This window comes from Rhipicephalus microplus, chromosome X, assembly GCF_043290135.1.
Source record: "Rhipicephalus microplus isolate Deutch F79 chromosome X, USDA_Rmic, whole genome shotgun sequence".
NCBI lineage: Eukaryota > Metazoa > Arthropoda > Arachnida > Ixodida > Ixodidae > Rhipicephalus > Rhipicephalus microplus.
The window spans coordinates 336,086,207-336,112,630 of NC_134710.1; the positions used below are offsets into that span (position 1 = coordinate 336,086,207).

The following is a 26,424-nucleotide window of genomic DNA, read 5'->3' on the forward strand; positions in this document are numbered from 1 at the left end:
AAATGAAAAACACTTAGCTGGGACCGTCCGCTGCCGTCACGGAGGAAGGGCTGCCGTGATGATAGTGTCGGTCGCGAGCGCCACTACGCAGCGCTTGTTTAAAACTGAAGGCAGGCCAACTCCGTTAAGAGCGCGAGCCATTCCTCAGGCATCTTTCTAGAGGAGGCGTTGGTCCTGACTACACTTAAGACAAATTGTGGATCCGCAGAAACTGAAATTATATTTGACCTACAGGCAGAATAGACCGATCCCACAGGCCAGTTTCGCGACGCCACCGCTGCCGCGGCAGCCGCGGTGCATGCCGGTACTTGTAGTCGTCCGGGCGCACCAGCCAGCCGAAGTGCCTGAGCGTTCCCTTTTCGATAGATTTTTCGGTCGTGTGGAGCCGTCTTACGATGGGAGGATTTACGTGCTGTGTTCCTGGATGCTACAACAACAGCACAAGGGATAAAGGCTTGGGTTTCTACGTCTTTCCTAAAGAGCAAAAGCTTCGGGAGACGTGGATTCAGCGTATCAACAGGGCTGGACGGGGCGGCAGGTAAGACATCTTATTAAATGTATAGTGCCGCTTTGAAACTAAATAAGCGTATTGCGGTGGTTTTTTTTATGTGAATGTTTAATCATGAAGCTTAGCATACCAAAGAATATGATCTTTGCTCACTCTGCCTGCGTATACTCTTACCGGATAGCTCAGCCGCGGTTCGCGGTTGTGCATGCCGGTCATTTTTTAGCGCATCTTCCTTATTCTAGCGTTTTTTGTTACCGCTGCGTACTAATATTATTATTATTACGAGTTGTAGTGCTGAGGTCTTTTAGTTTTCCATGTTGCGCAAGTGCAGCACCGCGTACGCGGCTTGCGTTTTTTTTTTTTTTTTTTTTTACAACGCAAGTGGCAAGCATGCAGGCATAAGGGGAAGGCAAGCTCATTGACGAGGCTCTCCTAATAGCTCTACCGTACATCGAGACCTTACTTTTTAGAAACGACGTAACGTACTTCACGGCACGCTTGCAACAACTTACCCAGAACTCGTTGTGCCAAACGGCGATTAGCTTTCGCGGATCACCCTCGATGCAAACGGTGCCTCTGTAATCTCGTCCTTTCCGTAAAATAGTTATCTGGTGCATGCACGCGGCCGATTTCGCTGCACCTATGCAGATGAGTGGCACAAACAGCTGTATAATTTACCTGTGTGTGGCGTTGTCGAGTGAGGCTGAAAATTAAAATTACATTTGTCATTTGCCCTTGACTGATATGGAACTTTTTGTACGTTAATCAAGAGAAAGTGATACTGTTGTCTTGCAGTGGTAGCATGCAGACTGGACATTTAAAAGGAACCTGAAAACGCAGTAGGTGATGTTCAGTGTCATATGAAATAATGCTGGAACTTTTTGTGCTCAGGTTCTCCAAGTTTACGCCTACCACGGGACACCGAGTATGTGGTGCCCACTTCGAAGGAGGAAAAAAGACTTACATGAACAGAGTGCCCACAATCTTCCCGCTGAGACCGCAAAAGGTGGAAAGGAGGCGACCACTCATAAGGACACAGGTAATTTGAGCGGGTGGCTGTCCTAAGTCCCGCCGAAACGAAGGAGTAGCAGGCACTTATGACCGAAATTCGCGCCGCCTGCTCCCATTAACAGACAATGTAGGTATTGAAAATACTCACATGACGACTTTTTCTTGCTGGTGAAATCGAAGAGACGTCCGCGAAGCTCCGGCGCAGTACTGAAAAAGCGGCGGCCACTGCGTAGTCGCTGTAGTCTGGTTGACCGATTGACTACAACTAAGATGGCGGCGGGGCAACTCCGGAAAACTGGCGCATGCGCTGATCGGCTGGTGGGATCGGTCTATTGGCTCTAATGCGGAGTGCCGGAGCTCTAGTGACGAACCCAGGCAAATCGTACAGAGCCGGAAATGACGTATATCTCATCCGCCTCGTTTGTTCTGGTCAGCGTACGAGCTGCGAGGTTAGAATGGTTAGAACGCGTGTTATATTGTTATGCGTACGATGCCATCAACATGCGTGGCTGTAGGCTGCCAGAACACGTATACCACGGCCGGGATCAGCTTTCACGCTTTTCCGAAGAGTGCAAAGCTCCGTAAGTTGTGGGTTATCGCAGTGCGGCGAGAGAAGTGGGAGCCGTCGAGTCGTTCGGTGCTTTGCTCAGCGCACTTCCAGGACGACGACTTCGTGCACGACCGTTCTATTTTCGACCAATTGCCGGTCAAAATGAAAAGAATGTTGAAGCCTGGCGTGGTGCCTACTATATTCAGTCACCGCAAACCCGCCAGCGGGAAGCCCCGACCAGCGTTCGAGAAGCGTCGGCGACAAGAGGTATTCGTGTTTCCTAACTTGTCCCATATTAATTGAAAGTATCACTGTGTGACACTCGTCTGCACATTCTCAGATCGTTAGGAATGCACTGGCAAGTGCCGAAGCTGTCCGTGTTTCCGACGGGCACTGCATGCCGTCGACGAGTTCCGGTGCGCTTGACGCCTACCAGGCTGGCAACCGGACGTTCTCTCCGATGGCGAATGCTGAGGTGAGAAAGCTTACGAGCTACAGTACGAGCGACAACCAGGCGGGATTCATTCAATAGCACTATTGCGCGGCCCTGACTCGCACACTTACTGAGCGCAGAACAGATCGGTGTGGCGTGGGCAGGGACCTGCGCCACTTTTGGTACCCTGCAATGGCATCATTCTTGCATCGACGCCGTCGCATGGCTTGCGATTATTGTCTCTAGGCACCCGAAGCTGGAATAGAGGGCGCGGCGGAGCGCGGCGGAGCTCTTTGGGCCGCCTCAGCATTGGTGATACTTGTTGGTACCAACCGGTCACCAGGGTATAAACAAGGATACCAAGAAAAAACTTTCGCTTAACACATGGACATGCTGAAATGTCAGTGCCCTTTATGGCGCGTTTTCAAAGCAGGCTTCCTGGGTGCTTCCGTAATCACCAATGACCCTTCTGCTCGCACCTAAAAAAAAAAAAAAAAATGTGCAGTGGCAAGTTTGCCTTTGCAGCGCCTATTCGCTAGGCTGTGTGATGCGGGTTTACCATCGGATCTCGTAAACTGCGTTTCCGGGTGCCTATTGTGGGCCATCGTCGTAGTTGAAGGCAGGTAACGTGACCCAAGAAGGGGGCAGGGGGAATTAGAAATAAGAAAAATGGACTGATGGTGATTATGATGCTAGAAATACTCATAAACCTACTTTCACACACACGTGCTTACAACCATTGTGTCTGATCGTTAAGGCATGGAACTGGTTAAATTGTTTGCTTGCAGGCAGTTTCACAACCTGTCCTGGTACCTGCTAAGCTGAGAGACCAGGCTCACCACTTCCAACCTTGGACCCTGCATCTGTATGACTCATAACATCTCGGACAGACTCCGTGACCGCTCTCCCTTCACTGCAGCTGACTACACGACCTCCAGGCTGGCCCGCACAAGAGAGCATGGAGGCACTGGCCTGCTCTGTAATGCTAGTGTCCTCAGAACTAATTGGAGTTGTAGGAAAAACCGCCATTCCAGGTTTGACCGAGAGTCAGAAGCCACGTTCCCCGCAGTCATTGGCTGGGTGTGCTCATGCGAAGCACCATCTCCTAGAAGCTGAGGCCGCTCTTTTCAAAGAACAGCCAGTGCAGTTCATGTCTGACATTGCTTTTGTCTCGGAAGGCTCTACAGCATGCAGAACTGTGAGAATCAGTAGCTCAAGCATCATCCTGACAACGGCAGTGTCGCAAAAGCACGAGCTTCCTCAGAACCTTCTACCGAAACTCTGCACGCAGATCGCTACCAAGATACCTCAGCGACCCTTGACACACGGCAAAGAGCGCAGACGTTGCTCGCACCAACAGTTCTTTAGTTATGACCGCTGGCGCAATATGAGCACACTGTTCTCGGTGACAACTTTTCTTGACAGCTTTATGGAAGCTACAAAACAGAAGTGCATGCCTGCTACCATGGCAAAAAAATAGCACTTAAGTTTACTGATGTTATGCTCATTTATTCTGCTGAAATAAATACTGCTTTATTTATTTGGTGACTCGGACAGATGGGGGAAGTCGTATATAAAAAAACAGTTATTGTTCACTTTGTAAGTGAACAATACGGCATTAAAATGTATGTTAAACTATTGAAATGTTCCTCCCATTCGCATTCTCAAGTACACTCAAACCTTGATGTAACGAACCCAGATATCGCAAAATACTGGTTACAATAAAGTAAATGAAAAATTGTCTTGCATTAGATATAGTGTTAGCAATAAACCTGTGTAATGAATTTTCAGATGTAACGAACCTAATTCCGTGTAACATGCAACTTTGTTACAATGAGGTTTGAGTACGTGTTTTTTCAAAAGCTGTAAAGCTGTGAACAAGCAAAACCGAAATCAGCCACAAGCTGTCGTACTACTTGTGGAGCAATGTGTGGAAACCTCGCCTGCGTAGCCTTTCTTCAAATGGCAAGATAAGTTTTGGATGAGTATAGCGTAATTAGTGTACAATGTTAGCACACTATAGAGTGCAGTACATTATAGCCCCTGGGGCATGAAGGGCACATAATCTAAATGCCTCTTTGTTTATGCCAACCCTGTACCAACAGCAGCAATATGTTGTGTTATGGTGTCACTTGTCCCTTTAATAGGGAGGCAATCGCTAGGCTGATTCCAAGAGCTGAAGTAACGACTTCCCGAAATGCACCACGAAAGCACAGACAATTTAGTGTTGGTCCCTTTGGTTTTTGAGCAAATTCCGGTCGTGGTCCTAAGATTGAGTCAGAGCCGAAAGCTGATAACAAAACAAGCTATATTCTCAGATAAAGCAGTACAAACCACACACAGACATGCACACTTGGCATCAAGTGTGCATGTCTATTAACATCAAACACAACTCGTAAGGTACTCCAATACATTCAAAGCAACGAGCACAAATCACAACCCGCACTGCAATGCGATCTCTTGCATGAACTATCCAAGAACACTTATAGATTAGAATGTTCGTCAAATTCAGTCCTAAGTTCTTGAAATTAAGCGGGAATGCTTCTCTGCCAAGAAATACTCGCACAAAGTCTAGCGCTGATTGTCATCCCACTGCGTCTGAGGTTTCTCTTCCAAAAGAGCTTTTCAAAACTTGTCCACACTTAAACTTCAACTGTCCGCGCTTCTACCGAGAAACTTCTTCGCCGTCATCACCATTGGCCACTAGCGCGCTGCCTCTATAGGACAGGCTTTACTCACTGCCGGAATCTCACACTGACTCCCTCCATCGCTTGCTGATGTCTCCTCACCCTGGGTGCTCGAACCATCCAGGCTTCAAGTAGCAGTTACTTTTTAGCTTCTGTAACTGTAACACTGTTAGTATTTACTGGTAACGGGCCCATGACTGGTTTCAAAAAGTTTGCTTTAGTGGAGCTTGTGCCCTGGAAGTGATGCCTGTTATCATCGCTTGTCATAGAAATCAATTAGTAATAGCTGATGAGATGCAATAAAGGCCAACTCCGGAAATATTTCTAGGTCAATGGATTTCAATGAAATGCACTGGGCACATTAACTTGCACGTTTGAGCCATTCATGCCAAATTAAAGGCTTGAGAGTTTCACAGATTCTTTTCAAATGAATTTCTTAGCTTGCCTTGCTTGTCAGAATGAATTGGAACATTTTGTGTGCGTGACATTGGTTTTTGCAAAGCGAATGTGACGGAACTGATGTGCCACTGCAGAATCTGCTTGTATGTCATGGATTGTGCGAGTTTGGCCAACGCTTCCTTGGTTTAGCGTGCGATTTTCTTTTCTGTGTTTGTCAGGATGTCATGATACAGTTAAAACATGATGTAGTCAATCCCGGGCATGGCACGGGCACCAAAGCTGTATTGGGGCTTGACCTGAATAAAGCTTTCGACAATGTTTCGCATGAGGCAATATTGAATAACCTATCGGAAATTGGCCCAGGGGTCAGGACATTTCGCTACATCAGATCATTCTTGGAGGGCCGAACCGCAGAAATTTCAATAGGAGATATCAAATCGGACTCATTCGCGTTGGGAGGCAAAGGGACGCCGCAGGGTTCAGTTTTGTCACCGTTCCTGTTTAACATCGCCTTAATTAAAATACCGCCGAGGCTGGAGGAGATACCGGGACTCAAACACACATTTTATGCAGATGATATTACTCTATGGGTAACCAGGGGTAGTGACGCGCATCTGGAAGAAACACTGCAACAGGCAGTTAATATTGTCGAAGAGTTGGCAGGGGAGGCGGGACTTTCATGCTCTCGGCCAAAGTCCGAGCTCTTTGTGGTTCGGGACAAACCCAGAGGGCTACATGCAAGACACTATATTCCGCCACCGCCGTTAGAGGTAAAGGTAGGGGGTAGGCCGGTAGCTGAAGCTCAAACGATTAGAATTCTTGGCCTATATCTGCAAACTAACCGGAAGAATAGGGTGGCCCTTGAAAAACTTAAGACCACGGTCAATGCTACTGTCAGGCTAATCAGAAGAATCGCTAACCGTAAAAGCGGGGTTAAAGAAAAAGAACTCTGTAAGCTGGTACAGGCGTTTGTGCTCAGCAGGATTACTTACGCGACACCTTATATGAAGTTGGATGCCGCAGAAAAAAGTAAGGTCGAGGCTATGATCCGGCAAGCTTACAAGGCAGCGCTTGGGTTGCCTAACAACGCGCCTACAGAAAGGCTGTTAAAACTAGGGGTACACAACACCCTGGATGAATTATGGGAGGTGCATCTGGTGATGCAGCACGCTAGGCTTTCGACAACCAAAGCGGGCAGGATTATATTGGAAAGGATTGGCATTGGAGCAGAGGCTCCCACTGGGGACACTAAAATTCAGGTGCGGCGAGAGTTACATAAGGCCCTGTACATAAAACCTTTGCCCAAAAATATGCATCCGATTCACCATGCGCAGCGCAGGCAGGCAAGAGCCAGAGCTTTACACGTTGAGTACGGCGAGTACAAAGCGGCAGTCTATACAGATGTTGCGGAATATAAGGACAAAGACGCTTTTGTGATTGTGGTGGTGGACAGGCGGGGGCGCTTGATCACTTCTGGATCGGTCAAAACCCGTCCCTCGGAAACTGCAGAGGAAGCGGCAATAGCGCTAGCTATAACTAATTCGCAGTCAGATTTGATTTTCAGTGATTCAAAGACAGCCATCCGAAATCTGGCGAGGGGCAGAATATCGGCGACCGCTGCACGATTTCTGCATAGGGCCACGGGACGAGAAACGAGAGAAATAGAAATTGTCTGGGTACCAGCACACTCTGGGAACCCTGGGAACGAGGCGGCTCACCTGAATGCTCGAGGTTTCGTCAGCCGGGTAGGTGAGCCGCCAGTTCCGGGGAGGTCCGCGAGAGATGGGCTGGTGTCTTTTCATGACATAACGAATCATTATAAACTAGAGCGGAGGTTTTATCCGCCCCCGCACAAGCGGTTGACTAAGGCGCAGGAATGCGTCTGGAGAAAACTGCAGACGCGATCTTTTCCCAACCCTTACGTGTTGAACAAAATGTACCCGGAGGAGATTAAGCCGCAATGCAAATGGTGTCAGGCTGTGGCAACATATGATCACATACTTTGGGAATGTAGCATAGTGCCGCCGCCGGTGGATATTATGCGTGATCCCTCTCTTGAGCACTGGGAGGCCGTGTTGACCAGCTCAGACCCAGTCGTCCAGTTAAGGGTCGTGGAGTGGGCCACACAGGTCGCCGCCAACCTTGGGTTGATGGCCATCTAACACGGAATCATCCTCAGTTGCTTTCTGACGAAATAAAGTTTTTCCATCCATCTTTTCTGTGTTTGTGGGCGTGCGATTGGTGGCAAGTGGTGATGGGTTATGGGTCACACACGATTCACCATATATTCATCATAACAGCATAAGCATTTTAGCCGATTGCTGCAGGCACAAACTTGGATGACCTGGACAAGTAGTGCCCTCTGGCGGTGTTATGCGCAACCACGGAGGTTCTGCCAAAGTAATTACGTCAAGCATAAAAGCATACTTGGTTTGGTTCTTGATTTCGGTATTGTAGTTCTTTGCTAATAAATTTCTGAATTGGTTGAGTATTTCGCTTATCGGGCGAGTCACAAAAGTGTCTCAGAAACTTAAAAGCACCATTATCCTGACATGGTAGAAAAATCACCTGAGTTTGCCTTTAACCCCATTGCGTCTACTTGAACCTTGAACCTGGTAATGTCGGTGCTTGATATATGCTGCGCTTTTTATGTATACATTTTTACAGGCGAAATGTAAGAATAGCTTGTGATGTGGCACTTTTTATTAGCTAGATGACGTTTTCATTTGTAGATAGTAGTTCGCCAACTCCGTTACTAATTAAACATTGTAATATTGTTATAAGTTAAATAACTCCATTGTTCTTCAACATTATTCACCTTAACTGCAAGAAATCAAAGTGAGTAAATGCTTTAACTGTTCCTAGTCTGGAACTTTTTTTGAATTTTACAGGGTAATGTTGATAACTGCTGGGTGGGTACTGTTTCTGTCAGTAATTTTTGGTTTAAGCAAATGGCACTAAAATTGGGGTGGAAGACAAGGCATGGTAGATTTGTATATTGGTACTGAGCCCGTGGTTATACCTCAGTTTAGTCCAAAATGACGCATTATGAGTTGTGGCGGCCACAATTTCGAGGGAGCAGAAAATGCTTAACGGTGGTGTTCTTAAATTTGGTACGCAGCGTAAACAAAATGCACATGGAAGCCACAGCATCGACAAAGGGCACGTAATGCCTTACAGACGTGTAACGGGCATCGCGCTTCTCCGCAGAGTAACGAATGATGGCATAGCGAGTGCTTCCCCGTTTCAATGAAATCGTGATGATTTTATTGTGTAGGAATTACTGTACAAGTGGTCCCGAGGGAGGTTACAAGCTTGAATAAAGGCTGTTGCTGTTTAAAAAGTTTTTAGGTTCTGCTGTGCAGGCCTGGTGTTCTTTTCTAATTTGCCGAGAGTTAACCTAGCAGAAAAGCAGTTGAACTGTGACTGATCTCCATATGCTTCAAAGGCTGAAGTAAAGACAAGCACTGGCTTCACCACACGTAGTAAGATAAGGCTGGGCCTGGTAGATGCGGGAATCGCCTTTGACCTTGTGGCCTTGTTCTCTGCTAGCCCAAGCCGTGTGGGGCTAGCACACGGCATGCTATGACATGCCGCCGTGCACGCCCATCCTCATTGGTCGCCAGTGACAGCTCTTTTTTCACTTGGAGCTCGTTGCTGTCTGGCGCTTGGTTGCCGCAGGAGAAATGCTCTAATGGCCTCAATGAAGAAGTCATGCTCTGCCTTTGCGTGCGACTTATCGTTCCCGCTTGGGTAGTTTCTGCTTTGTGTGGTAAGCGTAGTGCCGCAAGCAGGTGTACTTGATCGCTCTAGCACAGTTACCCTGATGGCTGGCCATTCCGTGATTGTCACACTGTGCTGTATCTTTGGTTAATAAACCATTGCTCGCCCCGCCGCGGTGGTCTAGTGGCTAAGGTACTCGGCTGCTGACCCGCAGGTCGCGGGTTCGAATCCCGGCTTCGGCGGCTGCATTTCCGATGGAGGCGGAAATGTCGAGGCCCATGTGCTCAGATTTGGGTGCACGTTAAAGAACCCCAGGTGGTCAAAATTTCCGGAGCCCTCCACTACGGCATCTCTCATAATCATATGGTGGTTTTGGGACGTTAAACCCCACAAATCAATCAATAAACCATTGCCTGTTGGCGAACTGCCGTGAATGCCATTTCTGTGCCGTGCTGCAGAGTTGACAAAACCAGCTCTATGCACGGTGGTAGTGCATAGAGCCAGGTTTGCGTGGAGCCGGGTCGCTTCGTAGGGTGAGTTTTTCCAGCAAACCTATCTCCACATAACTGGCGCCGCGCTTCCTTTATCCCCACAGTCCAGCTAATTTTCTTCAATTCTCGATGTTTTAGCCAGCTGTTGCTTTTACATAGTGCTTGCAATAACCTAAGCCTGACTTATTCATTGCTGTAGTTAGCCTGCTTTGGTGTTGTAAGGATGCAGCCCAAACATCATTGACCAATTTGCCAGTGTATGGTGAAAGCCTGTATATACAAGAAGTATTGAACAGTTTTAATGTTAGTCCCTCTTGCAAAGAGCACTCTCAGACTAACGATACCTGGGGGCAGGCAGTAGACATAAGTATAATAATGGTGAATTATTGCAAGCATTGTGAAAAACAGCAAAAAGATGGACTTCTTTGAGAACAGGTACAGCCTACGTAGAGGAGGCTGTACATGCAGCATGAGAGCTTAAGTGACATCAGGGCAAGGTGTGCAAGTTGGCAATTTATGGAAGGCCAGAGCACAAAGTGCTTTGTTGTCCGATTTTCTGTAGAAACTTGTGCTGTGCTCTCATTTTGGAATGTCAAATTAAAACATTTAGCATAAAGATTAGTGTGCACGACTGCTCAGGATAACTGCAGTGTGTTGCTCAGATTATGAAAGCTAAGGGCTAAACCATTGGCTATGATGCCAATGGTTTAGTTCTGTCGATATGGCATGAATTCAAGGTGGTCGAAACGACGGCACATTCAGTGTTTAGCCCTGAATATTTGTGATTGCATCCCCCCCTCTCTGACAAATTATGCTTTATTAAAAATATGAATGTTCAGATCCCGCCTATGAAAATGGTGATTTTCCATCAACTAAAATTCCCCTCAACTGGCATCGCAATTAGTATACTACAGTTATAGGCAGCACTTAACATTCTTTGTGCTTTCCTTGTTCTAATTATCCATTCAATTCGTTTGCTTGTGTTTAACATACTGTAAGCCAGTACATTGCATACCTTTTTTTTTTGTCTTTCTGTTTGTGCACATTAGCGTTGCCATATTCTCAGTGTGTATACTGCAGTCTTGCTGTATTACATCTAGACAGGGGTTGTATTACTGTGCAGAAACAAAACCTTAGTTAGAAACTTGCAGTTGCTTGTAGCACATTTGTTGCATCTTGTACACTATAGCCACGATATGTGTCCAAAACAAACCATTGACACATCATAAGATTCTTTGTGAACTGTGTATTCATTTACAAGCTTCTTTCATACTGCTCACATAAATGCAAAGGCAAGCTATTTCGTAAGCTTGTTCTCTCCCAATAGGGATGATTGCCTTCTTTTATGCAGTGAGGCAGCAGCATTGGTGCCATTCTAAAAATTGGCACTGCTCTTGTACTAGTGTGCTGGCATGTCCCTCACTCATCTGACTACTACTTGCGAGATGCGTAGAAATGATTCTCGGTCACTTCGAGCAGACCTGCTTATAGTGGTCTTGGTTTTCATATTGTAGCTTCGAAGGTGTGTCACTCACGACCACAACTACTGGAAGAAGTCTCGTGACATCGCTTCCCAAACTGACGAGATGCTGGACACACGAGCACTGTCAAAAGGTATGCTCACCCTGTCAGTTCAAAATCTGTTAGCACTTTGTAGTTACACTTCACCCAGGAATAGGTTATTGGGTTTCACGCTGTTGTGTTTTTGTATTCTTCATGCACTGTGTTCATTGAAGCGAAGCTTGTGTTATTGCCTCACAAATTAGTGTTGCAGGTATGACTGCCAAAAAAAAAAAAGAATATACTGCACCTGCGACTGTACATAAATGCAGTTATACAAAAATGCTGCCCTTGAACATGCACAGTTTTTCTATCATCGATGCTTTTTTGAACCTGCTTTTAGGCAATTAGCCATTGACGATTGGCCTTTTTATCAGGGTTATCGAGGTGACGTGTCATTTCACGTCACGTTTTATAGTTGCCTGGATACGAAGACATGGCAGCCTTTGTTGCCTGCAGTATCTGAAATGTTGCATTGCTAAGCAGCTTAATGTCAGCCCAGTTCCTGGCATGGAGGAAGGAAACTGTCGGAAGGGAAGAAGAATGCTTTATTTTCAGTGAAATTATTTACAAAAGACTTCTGCGAAAACATTCAGATTTGTAGCCGATATGACTAGTAAAGGGTCTGTTACGGACAAGGCATGTTGTGGTTTAATTAGTAAGTATAATCTTTACAAAAATAGTTTATCACAAATCAAACAGTAAAATACACTCATGTAAGAAAAAAACAACAAATAATGTTAAGTGTAAACATATTTTAACTACATTAATGTGCCGACAGCTAACTCCCCTGTGGAAAGATGTTCCTGAGCGATTGCATCCTATTTGGTAGACATTTAATTAGGGTAGGAGTTCCGTCACAAATCTCCGCACAAACAAAGGGTATTCTTCGACGGCCATAGATATTGTGCACCATCGGCAGGATAAGATTTTGTTGTTATGCCTTCAGAGTGCGACTCCTGGGTTTCAGTAAAATTGGTGAGTAGAAGGTTACGTTAATATTCATTATTTCGTGTACCAATGTTGCGCTTTTGAATTGCCTGACCATATTAAAAGGCATTATGTTGAGGTTTTTGAAAAGTTCAGGTGATGATGCATCCTTGGCGTGCTGATGCAGTGGTTTGTGAAGCTCCTTTTTGCAAAGTGGCAACGACCTAACTATATGAGGCAAACGTGTGGCCCCATGATGGGATGCAAAAGTTAGGTGAGAATGGAAGATGGTAAAGTATAAAATGTTAAGTACCCTATGTTGTGCTAGAATAATTTCTAGCCTTAAATATTCTAAAGCATCAAAGCTTAGTTTTCTACACAAATTGTCTATGTCTGATGCCCCATGTGATGAATAATCTAATGTCATCACGCGAAGGTGTTTGCTCTCTCAATGGGAGTTTTCCCGATGAAAAGACCACATGTTTTAGGTGTTACTATTTGGTTGGAGGTGAAAGCACCATGCTTCTTTTTTTTTGTATTTAGTAATGAATTGTTTTGTTGAAACACTGATAGTTTCTTGCTGTTCATTATTGGCAAGGAATTGGGCTTCCTGAAAAGGGTTGCTTGGTATAAGTAAAACAGTGTAATGTGCATACAGAGCGGCTTGCGTATGGGTTAAGGATAGAGGATAATCATTAATGGAGAGGGGGAACAAAATCTTTCCAAGTATTCAGCCTTATGGCACACCACTTTCGATGGGCCTCGTGTTTATAATTTGTCACCTAGTATTGTTTCATGCTGAGCGATGCAATAGAAAAAAAAAAGTCATGCACTTGAGGCATGCGCTTGCCAAGCTTCTTTGTCCCTCTAGTTTCTCGATAGGGCAAGGGCTCTTGAAAGTTGGAATGCGACAGCATTAAAGAGCTCGTTTCGTGGAAATTCCTGCATCGCCATTTGTGTTGGTGTCGTTGGTTGTGACCACAAAGTTAGCATTGTCTTGAGCAAAAAGCTGTGATACTCTCAAACCTCATTATAACAAACTAGGATCTTACACAAAAATTATAGTTTTATCCGAAAATTTGTTATAAAGGCATAATCCAAGCACTATATATATTGCTAGACAATTCTTTATTTAGTTTGTTATAATCGATATTTCATTATATCCAGGTTATATTGAGGTTTGAGTGTATATTCAAATATTTGGCTTGAGGGTGAATCAAATTCAGCTACTCAGTGTAGCAAGCAGATGTTCTAGCAAGAGCCAGGCCAGTGCTTGAAACTGTTTCTTAAATGAAAAAAAAATAAATAAATAAAAACCTATTGTACTCATGTGTTGTAGTTCTAAGACTCTCCTTAATGTATGTATTACATCGTGGTGGTACAGTGGCCAAGGCACTCGGCTGCTGACCCGCAGGTCTTGGCATCGAATCCCGGCCGCTGCAGCCTCAGTTTCGATGGAAGTGGAAATGCTTGGTGCCTATGTGTTGAGATTTAGGTGCACTCTAAAGGACCCAAAGTGGTCGCAATTTCCAGAGGCCTCCACTTCAGCATTTCTCATAATCATATCATGGTTTTGTGATAATAAACTTTAGCAATTATTGTTATTATTATTATTATTACGTGGCAGAAGCGTAGAATTGCATCAGGCGTCAAGGCACTTGAATGACACAGTCAGTTGGTGTATTTGAAAGGCCCACCCATTGCAAGGTGGTTTGCTAAATGAATCATCAGCAGCAGTGGCATTAACAAAGGGTGCAGCGGGTATATCGCCTGTTCATATACCCTACACAAGGAAAAAAGGTGAGGGAGTTCTAAAAATAGGGAGAGCACACACACAGTCACTCATCACAGTAACCATAGCTCAGTAAATTTATAATCGCCAGTGCAAGTCTGTTGCCTTGAGGAAGTTGAACACCACCTTTATCGCCTTCACCTGCAATGACCTCTCAGGTCGACATTCCAGGATTGTTTTTGCCATAGCTGGTCTTTGATCTATGCGAGCTAGAGCGGCTGCGAGAGACAATTTCTGTGTATTGTAGTGGGGACCGTCACAGAACGTGTAACTCGCTATCACAGTTGTCTCAAAAAGGATTATCGGCCATTCCATTTCGAAAGAAGAATGACTCCGTGTAAGCCACTCTCGGCCATAAACGTCAAAGCAGAGTGGCGTCGTTTCGGCGCAGTCTAGTGTCAAGATGTAAAGTGTTGGTTGTGGTGTAAAATGAATAATTATATGGTAGCGGGCACTTTGCGCTAATATCTGCAGTAGGCGTTCCAGGATAGTTTGAAATGGTCAATGTTGTGCGCACAAATATTCCTTTTCTTGCGGCACGTGTGAGATGTCTTCCGAGAAGCAAAGCCAGTATAGCACTTGCAAAAGTGATGCGAACAAGACCCAGTAATGTAATAGCGTTCTACTCTTAAAGACAGGGCTCAAGTGTCTTCGATACTTTTTTTTACTTATCCAGCGTGCTACGACAAATGACATGTCGAAATATGCGGCTGTAGTTAAAACGTTACAACTCTTTCGCAGGTGTGCAAATAGAATGTGACAAAGAACTCGCATCCTCGGGGACGCAGTGCTGCTTTTAGCCTTGGCCAAGAGAAGACCTCCGAAGAAGGAGTCATGAAAAACGCTTGACCCGTCGAGAGATCCTGTAAGTGCACCTTCACTGATACCAAGAGTGCCCAAAGACCCTTTTCGAAGCGCTCTTTTGCGAAGCGAAAAGTCTTTTAAGGAGGAGGCATTGTTCCACGAACACACAGCACCGACGATCTCTTCCTAATGTTTTCTTCCGAATACACAACTAAAACCATGGCGCTAGCTTTCAAAGCAGGACCAGTAAAAACAAAGTTGAATATCTCGACATATAAAATCTATTCTCCCTCTGATCAATGTAGCTGCTGTTTTTGTGTGTTCAGGCATTGCCTCATTCAATAAGATGCCTGACGAATGGCTCGTGCTCCCAGCGGAGTCGGCTTGCCTTCAGGTTTGTGCAAGCACTGCGCGGTGGCGCTTGTGACCGACACTATCATCACAGTGTTTAGTAACTGTGGCCCCATACGGGCGCATAAGTCGAGAGTTATTCGAGATCTGCAACTATACAGGACCGTTTCGGAGGCTATGCAAAATATCGAGCTGTTCCATCGTCCGCCACAAGTGATGCCTGCGACTGACACTAATCGAAAAAGAAGAAGAGAAAGGGTGTGGCAGCTGGTTTTTTTCTCATGTGGCGGGTATCCAGTCTAGGGGGGATTGGTTCAGGGCTGTTTGGTCGCTGGTGTTAGAGTGCCTCGATACCCGCTCCTTCGCTCAGAGTGAAGACATTTGCGGTGGCCGCCATTATCACTCCCGCTGCATACATGTTTTGTTCTGACGCGTAGTGGCCCCTAACTTAACGCGAATGGTTGTAGTCCTGAGGAACTCAACATCCAGACTAAACATGTCAAAGAAAGCCGGCACGCGAGCTCTACCGCTTGGTGAAGACACTGCTGGCACTACAATGGGAGAGGGAGCAGTACAAAAGGTGGCAGCACCCTGAGCGGGGGCGCGCATCGAGGCACCCTAGCAGGCTTTGGCCGAACATGTTACAATGCTGGGCTTTTTGCGTTCCTACATGCAACGTGCAAAGCATTGCCACGTATTCTCAAGCGCTCTCACATTATCTTGTTTGCAGTGAACGAGATTGAGAGAGAGATGGGAGTCTGAGGTGACGCAACAAACATATCTTCTAGACCTCACAAAAAATTCATTAAAAAAATGCATGCAAGTGCAACTATACTCAAAAATCAAATTCATACAAAGAATTTGTGCCCTAATGTCTACAACTTTAGTTAACTACACTTCCTAACTGCCACAGTAGTCCAGGCACATTGGTCTCTAGTTTGTGTCCGAAATATAATGTCTTCAATTATATGACGGTTGACAGGGCATCTTAGTCGATATCTCATCGTCCATGCTGCATTGCACTCACCGTCGATTCTCTCTCCTTCTGTGCGGTCGTCGTTGCTCAGCAGCAACTTGATCCGCTTCATGCTGGTCTCCCAGTCGTCGTCACATCCCGCACGAAAGCGGGCAAGTTAGGCCTAGCTGCCGTCTCGTATCCTTGTACTACCAAGTGCTTCCATGGCCCATTTGACCACATGACATTTGAAAGACTATCTTGTGGGAACAGGCCGTTCTGCCAGGGAAGGTAGCTCATTGTAAATGCTTTGGCACCTACTGTGACCAGGATGCTGCAAGTCTGTAGTACCCTTTCCCGGTCACCGTCAAGGTTGGCATAGACTTATGGTGCTGCACCTCTGGTTCCAGCACCTCGCTGCTCTCTTCACTCGTGACATACTGGCTTCTCTGACCTGCTTTGAACAGTGCCATAAAGGGAATGCCATCCCTTCTTCTGTGGTTCCTCGCCACGGCTCGGGTCGCGTGTCATGAGCCCTTCACAGACCAGTTGCATGAGCGAGCATGGCATGGCCGCATACCATCGAAACGGTCCATCATTTGGTGCATGCGTCATGCCTCTTTACTTGTGACAAGTCTATCAACCTGATTACAATAGTATTCAAAGAAATAATTTTCAGAGGGCGTACTACATGTTGTGTGAGACAAAATTTGTTAACATGAGAAGCCAAGATGACCCAATTAGAATTTGCTGTTTTTTTTTTCACTGGTTCATAATTGCTGGTGCCTAATGGTTTCCAGGCTATTCTTTTATTGCTGTTAAAGAGAAAAAAAAAACGTTCAAAAACAGAGATTGCCTACTGGTCTTGTGTTTGCAGCCAAAACTCATTTTCAGAAGTTTTCTTACTCAGAAGACTCCACGTGACAGGGCATGAGTTGCTTAACACAACTGCCATTTGAAAGCGTTTGATGACAAGACGTGGTACTTCACTGCATGACTAATACCTGTAAGGCTTCATGTTTACAACAGCATCTGCTCAGGGAAATAGGATTCTCCATTAAAAAATTTTGTATGTGCGAACTTAACAACCTGATGGTGGACCACACTGTAGTGGAGGACTGCAAAACAATACGTACTCGACTCCCTGTTGTTCTTTGACATTCAACTGAATGTATGTTCACGAGTGCCTTGTAGTTTGTCCACATTGAGTTGTGGGTGCTGTGGTCAGCACTAAAACTGAGAGCTTGAGCTAATGATGGAAGAGTACAGCAGCTAGGCTGCCGTGCTGGGAGAGTTTTTTTTTCGGGGATACCAGACTGTTGCCAGATTTTAATGTGTATGTTGTCTTCAACCACACTTTTTGTGTTGGGAATGTATGTATTATGCTTTTACAGAGAAAATAGTTGTGACTCCGTGTCATGAACTACTTACTAAAAGTATACTAAATGTAGCCCCCTGCTGTGAAAACTGTTTCGAGTGTGTAGTTTGCCAGGCGCTACGTAAAACTGAAGCTAACCTGCAGCTCACTTCTCGAAGTGGACACCACCTGCACTCACGAGCACAAGTCTTGTTGGTACAGCCACGCAAAAATAACCAAGTCACCCACTGTAGCATGCGTCCTTGGCTTCCTTTGATTGTATCGAGCAAAGAAACTAACCCCTTGACCTATTCCCTTTCTTTAATCCTTTTATAGCAGCGGCCTTGTTTCAGCAGACTTGTCACCTTTAGATACCATGCGAGGATTTATTGGTGCACTTCCAGCTCATAAAAGATTGTGTGCTGTGCGATGACAGCTGGCAATAAAGTGCTTTATCCCGACTGCCATGGCTACGAGCGGGGCTGGATAACATTCCCAGAATTACAAGCGCAGAGATACCCAACAAAGTGGGCAGGTGAATGGCCGCTGCTGTTTTTCAAATTGTAGAGTATCGAACTGCGTCATCGGAAAACTGTAGGTAAAGTCCTACAGGCAGCAAGTAAATTTTGCATCGGCTTTAATTGTATTTCATTTATAGCATAATTACTGTGCTACATGATTACGACAGATAATCCATTCTTAGGCTTTATTAAGCTGTGTGTTGAGTAAAATAAAAACTGCCTAAATCACTTCATACTTCTTTGTGCTATCATGTGCTTCACGGGCACAAGTACGGAAGAGATTCTGTGGCTGCTGCGGCAAGCAAACATTTGAGCACCAGCCACAGAAGCCATCTACCGTATTTACTCGATTCTACCGCGCCCTCGATTGTAACGCGCACCCGATTTCCACCGCAAAAAAAAAAAAAAAGTAAGACATTGATTGCAACGCGCACCCATTTTTTCTCGCTGGCCCGCATGATCACACCACTCGAAAAACGACTCCTTTCGGGAGCGTCTTCCATTTAAATTTGAGGTACAGGCGAAGCTTGTGCCCATCTGACGTGTAACAGAGCATTGCCGTCACTGTAGTTTTACCGTGGACCGATGTCAGCACGCGAACTTGCTTCGCCCCCTTCTTCTCGACGGTTGTGGTGCCAGGCATGTCGAAGTTAAGAGGCGTCTGATCGGCATTCCCGATTTGCCCAAGCAGGTAGTCGTTGTTGCGCCGCAAGTTTAGGACGAACCTCTGAAAACTGTGAAGCTTTTCATCGTACTCCTCCGCAAAACTTTTCGCATATGCATGTTCCCCTTCGGAGGGAAAAGCCTTTCCTCTTCATAAAGTTAGTTAGCCAGCACATACTCGCCGAGCAGCTCTTTAATTTGCGGAAACCGACCCTGTTGTGGTCCACTGAAGTCTTTGCGTAAAGCTTTGCTGTCGAAAATCTTCTGCTTTTGTTTCCGCCGGTCCCGCACGCACGTTTCGGGAACTCCGAACGACCGCGATGCGGCCCGATTTCCGTCCGTTTCTGCACACGCGATGACTTTTCTTTTAAAAGCGGCATCGTGGTGCACTCGAGTTTTTGAAGTCGGCCATTCCACGCCGTCGATGCTAATGCACTACTAGATGACGAACTCCTCAGCACACGTACGAAGTGCCGCACATGAGAAACACATAGGCAGAAATGGACGACGCACGTAGGGGGCGGCCATTTTAGATTTGCCGATGGCAATAGATTGGCCGTAATTTTTTTGTTCGTACTCGATACTAACGCGCATGCGATTTATGAACTCGCTCAACCGGAAAAAAGGTGCGCGTTAGATTCGACTAATTACGGTATGTGTGGCGATAGCCTCCTGTATGCTCTGTGCCTGTGCAGGCACTCTGGGAGTGCCATACAACTTCCCCACAGGGCAGCCACAAGGGGCGCTGCTGGCCAAGAACATGTGGCTAGCTGCCAGCATGCAGTAAAGGCATGAAAGCTTGTGTTTCCACACCTTAATTTGTGATAGTACATCCCAAAATACATTTGCCTCATTCATGCAGTATTCACTGGCTTCTGGAGAGATGACTTGCCCCTGGCCAGGCTAGTATGCTGTGGCTAGGCTGTTGGCATTGGATTTGGAACAGTTTGCAGCAGCATGAACGAGATGCCTCAAAGAGCTCTGGAGACTTTGCAACAGTGTGTGAGTTGTTTAACCTAATGTTTTTGTAGAGCTCTGCATTTCTTGAAACTGACTGGTGTGGTGAGCTGTAGTATATACAGCTATGAACATTGTACACTTATGTAAAAACTCCAGGCATTTTGTTTCACAACATGCGAAGTGAAGCTGTTTTAGAGAATCAGCTAAATGTGGTCATCAATGTTATCATTATCGCCATCTTTTATGTCTGCTGCAGGATGATGAGCTTTCTCAATGATCTCCAGTCATACCTGCCTTGAGCAAGCAGTTGGTTTCTAATGCCACTAAACTTAGTAAATTCATTGTAATACGTGATTTTTTTAAAACCCTCAACTACACTTTACTGCCCTTGGCACCCATTGTGTCTTTCAATGAGGAACCATATATGAGGCACTTTCAGCAAGACTCAATGGGACCAAAGGGTTTTGTTTGATTTGTGATGTCACAAGCTTAAATTATCAGACGTTTTCATGAACCTAACTAGGGAAAACATATCAACTTGTACTTTTTAGTCGACTGAAGAACTGCGCTGCGCCTGCCTTGGTCGTACACTGAAAACCGGCTGACACATCGTCGATTGCAGCTGCTATCGCTTGCCGCCGGCGAGACGAGCTACACTGCTTACGTCGGCCACAGCGCAAGGGAGCCTGATACGCATCGCAGCGCCACAAATGCCATAAGAATGGCATCGAAGAAAAAACCAGCAGGATTTGCAGCTGAATGCTTGTACCCAATCAAGTCACTTGTACTTTTTAGGTGAGTGTCTTGTGCATCACTTTTGTAGACTGGCTAGCTGCAAATCCCAACTGCATGTGAAATGGTGGCGTTCTTTGAATAAGTGATGGGTGTTGACCTTTGCACCTACCGTGCTCAAACAGGCTATTTTTCTACCCGTGGAAAAGAAGTCGAGACGCCTTGTCTCATATGGCTTCGTGCGGGCATAACTACACGTAAGCTCTGCATGAGAGGCTGATTAACGATAGTATTGTTTTGCCTTGCACACTTGCTACTTTGTTCTGGAGACATCAAAACGAACCCGGGGCCGGATAAGTTTGACCATACCTCACAGCAGTTAAGGAATTAGTGGCTTCAAGTGGAAAATTTCACAAATATGACAGCGAAAGTAAAGGCATTCAATTGAGTGTCACTGAAATAAAACGGCGTCTCTCCAAACTTGAAGAAAGGCCGGATACCATGGTCGACCTTCATAGATCAATTGACAATATGGGACTACTACTAAAGGATTCTCAAGATAAGTTACAAAGTATAGAATCCAAACAAAGATAGGTAACATGGTTGTTGATGAACTTAACAACCGTATACGTTGCAATAATTTGGTTTCTCAAAGGTATTCCCGAAGCCTCTTCAGAAACATTGAAAGACACTGAAGTGCTCGTCAAAGAATTTGTAATCAAGAATCTGGGCTTACCAGCAGGAGAAATTGAGCGTGCCTACAGGTTGGGTGAACGAAAAGAGGACCGCGCTCGTCCTATCATTGTAAGGTTCTTGAACTTTAAAGATAAGACCAACATCCTCACAAATGCCTTCAAGCTTAAGCACCTAGAGCAGCGTGTATGGATCGAGGAAGATTTTTCGCCCAGGGTACAGCAAATCAGAAAGAAACTCGGGGATTTCGCAAGAGAAAATAAGAAACCTCAAGACAGGTATAAACTGCTATTCGATATGCTTGTTCTAAACAAAACCACGTACTGCGTTGATTCATTGAACAATCAAGTTCGTGCGCTACCAAAGTCTGATAGATGTGATACAACGCACTGACTTAGACAACAAAGCTCGAGTAGACCTTTATCAATCTTAGTATCCAACTTCAGAAGTCTATTCCACAAACAGGACCATCTATGTGCTTTCCTCCAGACGTGTTCTGCTGATATCGTTCTAGGAACGGAAACATAGTTGTCTGGTGATGTGTCAGATAGTGAGCTGTCTATGTCTAAAAACTTCACAATATTTAGGAAAGATAGATCGGCCTCACGTGGTGGTGGAGTGTTAATCGCTACAAGGAAAAATATGGGCGCGTGTGTCATTGTAACTGACACGTGTCTTAAAATTGTGTGGGTTGCACTCCGTCCCTCTCCACCTGTAACTTGCGCTATCGGAGTCTGCTACCGTGCGCCAGATTCAACAGACGACTGTCACACAGGTCCCGTTAATTAGGGAGGCGATCGCCGGGCTAATTCCAAGGGCCGAAGTATCGGCCCCCCGAACCGCACCACGAAAGCGTGGACAATTTAGAAGTGGTCCTTTTTGGTGCGCCAGCGGACGCCGGCTGTGGCCCAAAGAACAAGTCAGAGCCGAGAGTTGATAAACAACCAAAATTATATTCTCAACAATGGCAGATCGAAAACAATACACAAGAGTGCACACTCCACAATAGTTGCATACAATAGGTTACCAATCAAACAACGTACTACACAGTACAATCAGCCACACTCGAAACAATGGACACAGACAACAATACGCATCACAATGCAGTCGCATGCATTGAACAACCAAGACACTTAAAGACTAAAGAGATAAAAAACCTATTCAGTCCAAAGTTCTTGGAACAAAAGTCTGGATGATACTCTTCCGAGAATCACTCACTCAAGGTCCCGCGTTGTTGCCGTTCCGCTGCCCCTGAGGTTTCTCTTCCAGGAAACCTCGCGTCTTCAAATGGCCACTCTCCAAGCTTAAAACTTTTTCGCTGGAAACACGTCGGCTTCACACATGCAGCTGTTGCCACGCGTCTTCGCTCGATAGCGGTAAACACACGCTCTTGCCTGTAGCTCGAGCCTTCACCCCTCAGGTGGAAATCCTCTTCTCCTGCTTTGTCCCTACGGACAAAACCTTCGCCGACTACACGGCGGAATCCCTACGCGCTCTGGCGCTAACTTCCGTCTTCTCCTGATCTCTCGTCTCGGCTGCTCGATTAAATACCTTCCGCGCGAGATTTCAGAAGGTTCTCGTCATTTCGTCGGCGTGATACGCAGCGAAGCCTGGGGAGAAGGCGAGACGGTTCGAATGCCCTCCGCGTCGGATGACTCAACTCGGCATGACCACGCCTCTTTCCTTCTAGAAATTTCGATGCCCTTCTAGAAATTTCGAGTGCTTGCTCGGCCGCCGATGTGGGGTGAGGAGGTTCGTCGGCGAAGCCACGCTTCCGAGGGGAGAGCGCGCGCCCGGGGAGCCTTGGATGTTTGTTTTCTTTTTTTTTTCTTTTGACCTCCCGGCGTCTCTCCCGCGCGTTATCGCAAGAATTTGGCGGCGCGCCCATTTTTAGCGCTCGTTCTGTGACAACGACTTCCCAGAGTGCCTAAACGAGTCCCTTAATACAATACAGAACCAATTCCCACTGTGACCAATTGTATTGGCTGGTGATTTTAATTATCCCAATATTGATTGGCGGGAATGCGTGGCTCTCGGTGGCACAAGAAAACGTGAGTGTCAGGATTTCCTTGATGTACTTTCTTTGTTTAGCTTAAGTCAAATGGTTTACGTACCCACACGCGGCGAATCGATTTTAGATCTCGTGCTCACTACTGATCCAAGCAACACGTATGTTAATGTGTTAGAAGGCATCAGCGATCACAAAATCTTGCGGTGTGAATTTGAAACATTCCGAGATATACACGTGATAAAAAGAAAACTGTCTTCGACTACGCACGAGCAAATATTGACGCGATATCAAGCCAACTCTCTTCTTTTTCTATTGATTTTTTAAACACTATTGGTGACCGTGATGCAAACAAAAACTGTACGCTTATCCGGGATGAACTTATCTCACTAAGAGCAAAATACATTACCAAAGTCACCATAGCCGCACCAACATAAAGCACATGGTGTACGACTCACGTACAGCGCTGTATTAACAAAAAGAAACAATTGTACTCGCGAGCGAAATCGACTGCATCTGAGGACGACTGGAAGCGTTATCGTGAACACGCGCAGATATGTAGAACGGAAATCAAAACAGCAAAAGACAAATTTTAAAACTATCATATTTCAAACATATTAAAAAGCAACTGTAAAAAATTTTTAAAGGTTGTGAGTCTAAGTTACGACTCCAAAACCATAATATCAATAGTGAAAGACGGAAAACTCCTTCCTACGGCAGACGCCGCGACAGAATTCAGTATCTTCTTTAGTTCCGTGTTTACGGATGAAAGTCCAATGCCACCTAACCTACCTGTTATTCCTTTAACTTCCCACATGCAAGATGTCCTTATCACTTTGCGAGGCATCGCAGCAGCCATTGATCGCCTTTCTGCAAATTCTGCGCCAGGTCCTGACGAGATATGCGCGAAAATGCTCAAGATAGTAAAGCTAGAATTATGTCCTTTGTTAAGTGCCGTTTTCCAACAGTCCCTCGATACAGGCTGTGTACCCGATGACTGGAAGCTAGCCCGCTTAATACCTATATTTAAATCTGGAGGCCGTTTTAGCCCAACTAACTACAGGCCAATCTCCCTAACTAGTATCGGTAGCAAACTGCTTGAACACATCATCGGCAGCCATGAATTACTTAGCGAAAACAATTTCTTTTTTGACAACCAACATGGCTTCCTGCGTGGTTGATCTTGCGACACATTTATTTGAGTTAATTACAGACATTCATATTGCTTTGCATGACCGATGCCAGATCGATGCCGTTTTTGTAGATTTTAAAAAGCATCCGATAAAGTCCCTCACGTCAGACTAATAAAAAGCTTACCATCCTTAACTTAAACACTCACGTTTTTAATTAGATATCGGAATTTCTAACTAACCGGTACCAATCCGTTGTAGTCAATGACAAACACTCCCCTTTAGCGCACGTCAAATCGGGAGTGCCTCAAGGATCTGTACTGGGGCCGATTTTGTTTCTAATTTACATTAATGATATAGCTACTTCAATGACTTCCACGGTAAGGTTATTCGCCGACGACTGCGTGATATATAGAAGATGCTAATAATTTGCAGAACGATCTTAACATATTAGGTAAGTGGTACCAGGACTGGCAGGTGGAAGTCAACGTGAGCAAAACAAAGGTCCTTTCGTTTACTACAAAACAAACACCAATAACTAATCACTACACATTGAATGAGAAACAAGTTGAAAATGCATTCAATTTTAAGTATTTGGGAGCTCACTTAACGAGTGACCTATCATGGAACCTACACATTGACACTGTCACTAGCAACGCTTATAAGACACTAAGATTAATCAGACGTAACTTACATTTCGCCAATTCTAATACTAAACTTTTAGCTTACAATACACTAGTCCGCTCTAAGCTTGACTATGCTTCCCAAATATGGAACCCTCACCAGACTTACCTCATAAATAAGATAGTCTCTTCAAAACAAAAGTGCCCGGTTCATAACAAAGATATACTCTCGAACTTCTAGCATAAATGAAATTAAAAAGTCCCTAAAGGTGCCGTCTCTGCAGTCACGCAGACTGTTCTCCCTTCTGTCTCTTTTTCACAATCTCTGCCATAACCATTCGCAACTGTCTGCACTTATTAAACCTGCTCATAGAATATTCGCTCGTCTGGACAACAAATTCAAACTAGAACCTTTATTTGCCCGAACAAACCTGTTTTTACATTCACCATTACTTCTTGCTGTTAATCATTGAAATCAACTTCCCAACGATATTGTCTGTATAAAAAACCACGAAGAATTCACTTACAAATTAAAGCTTCATCTTGGTGTTTTAATGACCTAGTATAACCGACCCAGATGTACTTGTGCTTATATAACGTTTTTTTTTTTTAGCACGCTGTATAACTCGCTTACGTGACTATGATCAGCATTGTTTAGCATATTAATGTTCAACCTCGCTTGTTCTTGTGTTACGCCTTCCTTTTTAGTGTAGTTTTGTCTTTATAATTACTTTTCTGCAATTGTGTGCCTGATTTATACGTTGTTATTTACTTTTTCATACCTTTTATTACGTTATTCTTCGTGTTAGTTTTTATATAAGTATACTATTACCCCCCTAAATAATGCCCTTTGGCCTTTAGGGTACATGAATAAATAAACAAACTTGCCTTGTAACGTTTTTTGTTTCTTTGGGCTGCAGCAATGTCATAGGTCTTTAGGCACCAGTGATCATATTGGCACTCATTAAATACAACTTGTGCATGTATGTTTAATTGAAAGGGAGAAAATGGGTTGTATTCTGTGACAGCTTGTAGCCACATACCAATTTGAGTGCCTTGCAGCTAAACATTTAGACAGAAATCTGTCTGGTTGGGTAAGTAAACTGGGAAAAAACTTTCAGTTTACCTCCAACCAAAGTCACGTAAAGACACAATATTTTGGACCTGGCTCGGTTCCTTTGTCAGGGGGCACCGTGAAGACATTGCGTTTTGTAGGCACTCGCACGGCGGACAGTGACCCACGTTTTTATATGGAGTGTAGTCCGTGCACATTGAAAAGAGAATTCTGTTAGAACGTTTGCTGTTTTGAGCTATTCCTTGAGCCTTTCTCGTAACAGTATGCCACAGCTATAATGGTAATCTCATCCTCCAGCTGGTGTCGCTTTCCAAGATGGCCGTTTCGCTCAATCTGAACACGCCTTTTCACATTCTATAGCTATAAAGCAGCGAAAGTGATTTTAGAAGCGTCTGACAGGTAATACACCCTGGACAAATGGTTTCTTTATTTCTTTCCCTACAGCGGTTGCTGATGCGTATGGATTGA

At 45.1% G+C, this 26,424-nt stretch overlaps 1 protein-coding gene across 12 annotated transcripts in view; it reads left to right on the forward strand.

Moving 5' to 3' along the window:
* The first annotated feature begins 227 nt into the window (after window positions 1–227).
* Window positions 228–26,424, forward strand: part of LOC142776296 (THAP domain-containing protein 11-like) — a 45,160-nt gene continuing 18,963 nt past the window's right edge. For 5 of the 12 annotated variants that reach the window (XR_012887431.1, XR_012887430.1, XR_012887429.1 and 2 more), the window contains exons 1-6: window positions 228–538; window positions 1,400–1,547; window positions 11,317–11,416; window positions 14,826–14,949; window positions 19,598–19,737; window positions 20,247–20,490. Coding sequence is in view for 6 of the 12 variants with exons in the window: in XM_075879705.1 (XP_075735820.1) it covers window positions 5,813–7,750 (1,938 nt within the window). In the remaining 6 variants the exon portion in view is untranslated. The other 7 variants (XR_012887434.1, XM_075879709.1, XM_075879710.1 and 4 more) reach the window with 7 other exon arrangements.